The 9,409-nt window shown below is 46.8% G+C and overlaps 1 protein-coding gene across 1 annotated transcript; it reads left to right on the forward strand.

Moving 5' to 3' along the window:
* Positions 1–260: 260 nt before the first annotated feature.
* On the forward strand, positions 261–3,212 carry LOC147102785 (QRFP-like peptide receptor). The gene has a single exon (XM_085964062.1). It carries the CDS (start codon positions 1,001–1,003, stop codon positions 2,270–2,272), a length of 1,272 nt encoding a protein of 423 aa, XP_085820188.1. The 5' UTR covers positions 261–1,000; the 3' UTR covers positions 2,273–3,212.
* Positions 3,213–9,409: the final 6,197 nt, after the last annotated feature.

Below are 9,409 nucleotides of genomic sequence, written 5' to 3' on the forward strand. Positions count from 1 at the left end.
CAATAATAGAAACATAGGAAAAAGACGGATAGATAAAGACCAGCAACGAAGCAACATGACCGCCCAGACTCCACAGACACCAGGAGCCCTGTGACCTCCTGGGAGAGGCAAAACAAATCTTTAAGAGTAATTATCAGCTTTAATTGGGTTTAATCCTAAAATCAGAAGTTATGGGACTGTATGGCGGTGATAACCATGATATTGTACTACTGTGTTAACCTTATTATCTTGAATTGATTTTATTGTCCATCACATTTACAGATATCTCCAGACAGAAACGCGCCAGTGTAAAACAGATTTCCAAACACAAGTTGAACTCACAGTACCATTGTCGTAACCATAAATGAAAACAGTGAAAATGGTGGAAACAAAATCAGATATGATTAAGAAAAAGAATGTTTTAAAAAACCCAAATGAGTGAGCGAAATGATGTCTAGAGGGCGAGTTGATGTTGGACTCTTTGTTTGTTCGCCATCGCCACCTACCCAAGACTAAGAGGAACTTCGCTTGCTTCCAGCGAGATTCAGACCATCTCCTCACTCCTGAGTCTGGTCACTGCAGAGGAACAGTTCTATCTGTCAGATACAGCCGGCAGCTTGCCTCTGAGGAACTGAGGGGAAGTTTTCTCAGCTCCATCATTCGCTTGACGCGATCAGGCTGCTGAATGTTTTTTGTTGTTGATACTTTTGCTAAGACATAGAAAGGTTCATGTATTCATCGAAACTTTTGGATCAGCACCATGCCAATCAGCAGAAAGTCTCGGTGATCCCCCTCAGTCGGAATCCAGCCCTTTGATGTGACGAGCTTGCTACTGTTCGTGTTGAAGGCTTGACATTCTCCCTGGATCTCGGTGTGAGGAGCCGGGTCCGTGTTGTCCAGGAGGCAGGACTGGGTAAGGCACTCGGCTTAGTCTCACAGCTGGAAGGGAACGGCAGTGTTTGGTAAAGGTGAGCTCGACAAACTTTGCCAATCAGTGCTTCAGTGAACGAAATCTGGGAACATGAATGAAACCCAGTTCAGTTTGGAATTACTTGGAGGATTTCCCAGGAATTTCTCCTTATTCCCTCCCAACAGCAACCTGAGCTTTTGGGAGACGATCCATTTAAACATCAATCTGCTGTTTTCAGGCTATGAGCCCACAACCATTGTCCTGGAGGTCATTTATTCTCTGTCCTTCATCATTGGGTTAGCGGGGAACATCATGGCTTTGAGGGTCCTCACCAGGAAGAGAAGGAACCGACTGGCTGGAACTACAGCTACCCGGAGTCTCTTGGTCAACCTGGCTATCTGCGATATGATGGTGGTGTGTATCTGCATGCCCGTGACTCTTGGGCACCAGGTCTACAACGCTTGGGTATTCGGAGACTTTATGTGCAGAGCTGTCCCATTTGTCCAGGCAGTTGCAGTCTCCGCCAGCGTCTTCAGCCTTGCCGTGATCAGTCTCAACCGTTACTACAGTGTGCATAACCCTCTCAACGCCAGGTCTTTCTTTACCTGGAGAAGGATCTTTTGGATGATAATTGCCGTCTGGGTTGTGTCCTCCGGGCTCTGCATGCCTTTAATCTTTATGAATAGAACCGAAAACTTGGTGCTTTTGAACGGGAGGTTGACTATCCCAGTGTGCACAGAAAGCTGGCCGTATATCAAACTAAGGCAAGGCTACAACTTCTTACTCTTCTGCGCTCTGTACGGCTTCCCTGTGCTCTTCAACCTCATCATTTGTTTTCTAACTGCCCGGCGCCTTTGGAGCAGCCATGACGGCTTTCAGGAGGGCAACAAGAGACATTTAGTAGGGAACAGCTCCAGGCTGAAGACACGCAAGAAGATTGTCAAAATAGTTGTTGCTTTGGTCCTTCTCTTTACCTTGTCTTGGCTGCCCTTGTATGTGATTGATATCTGGATCGACTTTAATATGCCCAATGCTCAGCAAGATGATGCTCACCAAGGCTGGATCCTTCACGTTAGATCTTTTGCCCAGTGGTTGGGTCTCACCAATTCCAGCCTCAACCCTCTCTGCTACTGTTTCATAGGGAACTTGTACAGGTCTGTAAAAAGGATGAAGAAAAGCTACAGGGACCGATTCTCTTCAGCTATCAACTTGACCATGACCCAGACTCCATCCGGCTCTTCGATCTTGCTATCTTACAGAGCTTCCAATGACATTTCCAAAAGTGAGTTCAACAACTGGAGAGGCTACCCAAGATGCGGTCAAACTCTCACTAAAAGCGAAAGTGTATCTTCTGTAACAATTTGCGAAACAACATTCGATTGAACAGCATGAATCCTAGTTGTAGTAAATGTGTCAAGACACAAGTTTTGGGTGCCTCGGTATTCCTTTGCCAGATCCCTTTTACCCTGAATTTACAATCTGTAGGTCACCAAAAGTGCGATTTTTTTCCCTGTAATTATTTCGGTCTGGATGTATTAAAGGTTGCTGAGGCATCCTCTTGCAATCTTCCCCGAGAAATCGGCGGTAGAGCCACTGATCGGTCCCACTCCAGGCTATCCTGTCCCAGTGTTATTCCTGCCCCTTTAAATGCTCGTAGAGCCGCAGTCGGCTCGCATCAAATACCAAGCCTTCCGATCAAAAGGGAAATACATACAAATATATTTAAGTGAAATCCCTGCGGTGGCGTGAAGCAGTTGCCAGGGCAACAAAAAAAAACGCAATCTATTTTAAATGAAAGAAGTCACACAACACCAGGTTATAGTCCAACAGCTTTATTTGAAATCATTAAATGACCATAAATGCGATTACGGAATTGTAATTAAAAGGTAACTTACTTTGGCTTGTAAATAATAATGTTAATTATTTAATCAAAACCATTAAATTCTGATTATCCCATCCCCAGGCGTAGTCCCAGAGGTTGCTGTCTGATTTTGCATTATAAACTAGTCTTCCAGGCTTACTACTCAAAACTACTAACTTTGGATATTTTGCCTGTTAAACAGTAGAGTGGAGGAGTGAGGAGACCCTCAAGCTGGTAAGTTGTATTATATATTTCCTGAGAAAGGTTTGCTGCCGTTAAACAGAATAGAACACAACGAGATTACAATTTGAATTTACAAAGGGGAAGATTATTCATGTGCTGGGACATTCGAATGAACTAAATTAATGTAAAGTTTTGTGCGGAAACATGTTTTGTTTACATTTCTTTATTTGACAATTGTAAAGTGCATATTTTGTAATTATACTAGTTACAGTCACTAAATTAAACATTAACTGAGTTGATGTTAATTGTTATTCTGTTCTTATTTTTAATTCCTTTCAAACTATGTTTCAAAGCTCGTCAGTCAGGGTCCATCTGACATAATACAGAAGCAAAATACTGCAGATGCTGGAAATCTGAAATAAAAACAGAAAATGCTGGAAATAGTCAGCAGGTCAGGCAGCACCTGTAGAGAAACAGAATTAACGCTTCAGGTGAGTCATGGACCTGAAACGTTAACTCTATTTCTCTCTCTACAGATGCTGCCTGACCTGCTGAGAATTTCCAGCATTTTCTATTTTTATTCCATCTGACCTAATGTTTTCATTGCTCCGCTAGAACACATTTGACACCATCATAAGTGCAATCCAAACAACTCTTCAGGATTGTTTTTCATTTTAATGATATTCCCCAGTTATAAGTTATTTTCTTGCCCTTCTTAGGTCCTTCTGCACCAAAATAAAATAGAAAGGCTTACATTTATATAGCGCCTTTCACAACCTCAGGACATAACAAAGTGCTTTACAGTCAATGTAGTATTTTGAATTGTAGTCACTGTTGCAATGTAGGAAACACGGCAGCCAATTTGCGCACAGCAAGCTCCCACAAACAGCAATGTGATAATGACCAGATAATCTGTTTTAGTGATGTTGATTGAGGGACACCGGGGATAACTCCCCTGCTCGTCTTCGAAATAGTGCAACAGGTTCTTTTACGTCCGCCTGAGAGAGCAGACGTCTCCTCTAAAAGACGGCACCTCCAATAGTGCAGCACTCCCTCAGTACTGTAAGGAGTGTCAGCTGAGATTTTTGTGCTGAAGTCTCTGTAGCGGGACCTCAAATCACAACCTTCTGACTCAGAGACGAGAGTGCTATGAACTGAGCCACAACTGACTCTGGGCACAACCCCCTACCTGAAAGGATGAGTCAGTGATATTGGCACAGGTTAATTCCGCAGCTGATTTCTCCAGTAACTCCCTGCAATAGTTCATTAGAAGATCAATTTCTGATCATTCTATTACACAATGATTTAGCACTGTAATATATTCTGCCCTTACTTCTTTTCGAAAAATAGTTTCATGCTCTTCGGTCCAGCCATGTAACTTGTTGCCATAAGCCATCTAAACTATTTTACTTTGAATCTTTTGTTATTTTCCTGTCAATTTTCTCCCCTTCTCTTCTCTCCCGGAGGTATTGATGTGATGCTGAGCTACGGTTCCACAGATGCTGACAGCCTCCAGTACTTTTCCAAGTTGCCGTTATTACTGTGTGATTCCTGACCGTAAGCAGTTTGACCATAAGGGCAGGATTAGCTGAGTCCAAACTGAAATGGGAACCCCGACTGATTTTTCACTCCCCTAACCCAGGGGCACTGAAGCTAATTGTAGCGGCCTTACCACTGACCCAGCTAAGAGCAGTCAATAGCACAGCCAAAGCTTCGAGCCTGGGATCACCCTGGTCTGTATGGTTCACGTTCATTACTTCTAACAAAGGTATAAAATACAATGTTGTAGATGAGAAATGCATGATTTTTCCCTCGACACATTTCCGTCTTTTTTTTCCTTGTATCTTTTCTGAAGGTGGCAATTGCTGCTGAGCTTAGGTTCTTGGGGAACATTGGCCTTCTAATACCATGCCAGTCTTCAGGTATCAGTAACTGTTTGTGGGCTCCTTGGCTGTGCATGTCTATCAAAACTCCCTCATTTGGAGAGACACTCATTTTGGCTTAAAAATCCCACCTATTTTGGTCACTCTTAAAAATATACATATATTTACAATTTGACTTACTTTTTTGATCATAAATCTCACTTGTAACTTTCCTGCAATGCTGACAATCACAGCTGAGACAAGAACTTATCATAGAGGAGGGATCACACCTGGTATTGTTCTTATCTATACGTCTCAGTGCCGTAAGATGCAGTATGTTTATCCACAGCTGTTGGGGAGTAACTCTAAAAAAAAATTCTTGCTTTAAATTCAGAACCTGTTGCAATTCATTACCCGTTCTCTATTTAATACATCTCTTCAGGACAATAAGGAAAGTAAAAAGTCAATTTGTCCTCTATGCCATCTACAATACTATGACTAGCAAAGAAACAAAAACATACGCATTCTATCACTTCTAATTTTCTAATTCAGTTTGATCCACATAAGTTAAAATCTCAGTTATTTCAATTGTCTGTTGCCGTTCAGCAGGCAGGCAATTTCAATAAGCAGACTGAGTCTGCTATGAACCAAACACTTGTGGGCTAGAAATTCATTATAGCCCAGGAATTGGCAGTATCATTAAAAAGTTGGAGAATTAGCGCCGGGCGCTAATGCTTTAGACTGCAGGCAAAATTCGTGCTCACTGCTCAAAGAAATGATTGGAGTCCTAATTCAAGTCTTTAAGCCCAAGCTCATTGGCGTTACACTCAAAGGGTGGACCAATATCAAGTGCAGTTTAATCGCAAGTCATAATGGCCACAGGCTTTTTTCAGTTCTTAAAGGGGAGGTTCATTGATGCTGCAGAACCTAATTCTCAGCATTGCTGGCTGTGCAGCTGCCTCAGCAAGCAGAAGCAGGACAAGGAGAAGGAACCGGAGGACTGAAGCAGCTGTACTCGTGGCAGATCCAGGCCCCAAGAAGAGAGCCCGCAGATTCTGCGATCAATCAGTGGAGGCGTCAGTGTTTGCTGTGGAGAGATGGAGGGCAGTGCTCTACCCGGCAAGTGGCAGGAGGCCCTCGCCGCAAGTCGTCTGCACCATGTGGAGGGAGGTAGCGCAGCATGTCTTGGGCAACACTGTGGTCCCCAGGACCCACACACAGTGCAGGAAGAAATTTAATGACCTCACTCGGGTGGTCAGGGTGAGTGAATGCTTCAACAAATGATACATACCACCATCTGATCCAGTCTTCACACACTGCCCAAAGCACCACTTCCCCAGCACTCACCCACCAACAATCTCTACCTACCAACACTCACACCCACGTCTCACACCTTGCACACAATGACAGCTATTCAACTATGGCAGGCACATCACCCAAACACATTGCTCCACATTCACTCACACACTTTCCTTTCTCTTGCAGGCCATAATGGTTCACAACAGGAGGGAGCAGGAGTGTGCAGGCAGGGAATAAGCTAACACCCAACCACTGTCTGTGCTGGAAAATAGAGTGCTGCAGATTATTGGGCATCAGAAGGTGGGTGCCGTGGCCACTGGCGATGTTGACCCCCTTGGGGACAACAACGGTATGTTCATCCCTACTCCTTCTTCTCACATCCCACTTCCCCCTCACCCCACAAGCCTTTTGCACTTTCCAGCTAATCATGCTGTATGCATGCATTTCTCCCTTCCTGCCCCCCTCCCCTCACCTTAACCCAACTCTTGTGCCTTTATGCTTTCAGATAATGAGCAAGCAGCTGAACAGTCTGTCCCTGAGGACACCATTGAGAGTGAGGCGGGAGAAGAGGAGGAAGAACACACCGCGTCACTGCATGTCTCACCCGCAGGCGCCAGCTCAGATACTGGCACCACGCGTTCTTTAGAGGCTAGTATAGTAGCGGGATCCGCACAGGGTGATGCACCGGGGACGAGCGGGCTGCAGCAAGACCAGGGGGAAAGGCTAGCTCGAGGGCCAGCTCCCCGGAGGGCGAGTTCTGCTGCACAGGACTCAGATGAGGACCTCGATGGGGAGGCCTTTAGAAGAAGGGTGATCACCATACACACGGAGATGATAGGTGCAATGACAAGGGTGCCAGAGAATCTCTCAGCAATGATAAGGAGCATGGAGGAGTCCGCCTCAAACATTGCACAAGGCTCTGCGCACACCATGGGGCCCATCATTTCCAGTCTGCAAAGGATGGTAGACTCCCAGAGAGACCGTGGCGACCCAGACTTGGTGCCGCGTGTGATGGGCGATCTGGCAGCTTCCTCTGCAGCACAGGCAGAAGCCACGCAACTTCTTAGTGCTGTAATGCAATCTATGCTTGGTGGCATCCAATCTCAGACTGCTCTCATGCAGTCTCAGCTTGATGCCACGCAAGCTCTGACTGCTGCCATCATGACTGGGCCTGCCACCATCGACCGGGGCTTTCACGGTGTCGCAGTAGGCCAAAAATCTGTGCTCCAACAGATTGCTCGGGATGCTGAAGTGCTGCTCCAGGGGAGTGGCAGTGGGTCAGTGGAGCAGGAGCCTGCTGTCCTCTCTCAGGATCACAGCATTCCTGCTCCCACCACTGGCACTCCGCATTGCCCTTGTCACTGCCTGTCATCCAGACTGCTGCCGCCCATGCTGAGGTGGTGCAGTCTACAGCCGGGCCTTCCAGACCCAGAGCTGGTCGAGGGCGTCCTGCAAGGCCATCTGAAGTCTCCTGCACGGACACTCAGCAGCCTTCCAGCAGCCGTGCTGCAGCCACTGGGCCAACACTTCGTAGGAGCACTAGAGTAGGCAAAGGCATAGTAACGAGAGGTACTAAGAGATTGCACAAGGGTGAATACTTAATATTTTTGTTCTAAATATGTGTTCACTGATTTTTGATAAATTTATTAATTCAGTTTGGATTCTTTTGTGGTGTCTCTCATTTCATTTTTGCACTGTGATATGGCCTGCAACAGGGGTGGAATGATAGGGATGTGGTGAGCAACGGGGATCTGGGGTTTAATTCAATCAAACCACAGTCTGATGAGGTGGTCACGGACCATTCTTCCGAAATGCCGATTGAGTGGCTGCCTCCTCCCTCGCTCCTCCTCCTCATCTTCCTCATCATCATTCTCCTCCTCCTCTCCCTCTTCCTCCTACTGAGGTGATCCTGCAATCCCTGGTGGCAAGGGCTGGGCCCTCATGATGGCCAAGTTGTGGAGCATGCAGCACACCACCACAAAATGGGACATTCACTCAGCCGAGTACTGGAGGGCTCCTCCCGAGCAGTCAAGGCAGCGGAACCATTGCCTCAGCAGGCCGATGGTCTGCTCGATGATGTGCCTGGTGGCAGCATGGCTCTCATTATATGAGTGCTGGGCAGGAGTGTTGGGGTTGCGAAGGGGAGTCATGAGCCAGGTGGAGAGCGGATAGCCCTTATCTCCGACCAGCCAGCCGCTAGCTTGACGTGGTGGCTGGAAGAGTGCTGGCAGTCTGGTGCAGGATGAAGGCATCATGGCTGTTGCCAGCATAGTGGGCATTGACATTGAAAATTAGCTGTCTGTGTTCGCACGCCATTTGCACATTAAGTGAGTGGTAGCCTTTGCAGTTACGGAAGATCTCAAGATTGTTATGTGGTGCCCGCAAAGCCACATGGGTGCAGTCAATGGCACCCTGCACCATGGGGAATCCCGCTACCCTGGCAAAGCCACATGCACACTTGCCCTGCTTCTCTCTGGTGATGGCGAAGGAAATGTAGTCCCTTCTCCTACTGTAGAGAGCCTCTGTGACCTCCCAGATGCAGCAATGGATGGCGAACTGCAAGATGTTAGCTATGTCTCCTGTTGCAGACTGGAAGGATCCGCTGGCAAAGAGATTGAGGGCAACGGTGAACTTGACTGCCACCGAGAGAGCTGTGGTCGCCCTGATCTGAGGTTGGAGGACTGGTTACAGGAGGTGCAAAGTTCTGTGACTACCTCCTTGGTGAAGCAAAGCCTTCTAATACACTGCTCCTGGCTTAATTGGAGGTAGAAGAAGTGCTTTTGGAATACCCTCGGAGTGTAAGGCCTCCTGTTGAGAGCCCTGATGGCCCTCCTCCTCCCTCTGGCCACATGTTCCAGTCTTCCTCGCTGCCTCCGCTTCCTCCACCATAGATCCTGGAGGGCGAGGTCGACTACCAGTACAGCCCCCATTAATGTAACCAAGTGTGGCAGTTTGACTTTTTAAAGAATAAATGTAGCTACTTTTTAGTTGCCACAACACTCCTGATGCTAAATAACCTTGAAATTACAGAATGAGACTGTTGAACTATGTGAAACTGACAAGAAAGCTCTGAAATTCCACTAACCTACTGCTGCAACTCATTACTGATGATCCCTTTAAATAACATCCCTGGAGCCAGCTTCCTGGTGCTTCACGCCAGCTCTCCCTGTCGCTGTTTGCTCCCGGCACTAAGGTAGGTGGCGACAATCAATTTTGCAGATTGGGTGGCCAGTGAGCATTGCACATTCACTGACGTCATGATCCACCTGGCGTTGAGGATCCCGGCGATAACTGTTAGTGGCAGCACTGCAGGGG

Source organism: Somniosus microcephalus, chromosome 21 (assembly GCF_052327205.1).
Source record: "Somniosus microcephalus isolate GS21.2 chromosome 21, FLI_Smic_1.0, whole genome shotgun sequence".
NCBI lineage: Eukaryota > Metazoa > Chordata > Chondrichthyes > Squaliformes > Somniosidae > Somniosus > Somniosus microcephalus.

Coding starts and splice junctions, on each gene's coding strand:
- LOC147102785 (XM_085964062.1), top strand. CDS start 1,001: ATGAATGAAACCCAGTTCAGTTTGGAATTACTTGGAGGATTTCCCAGG.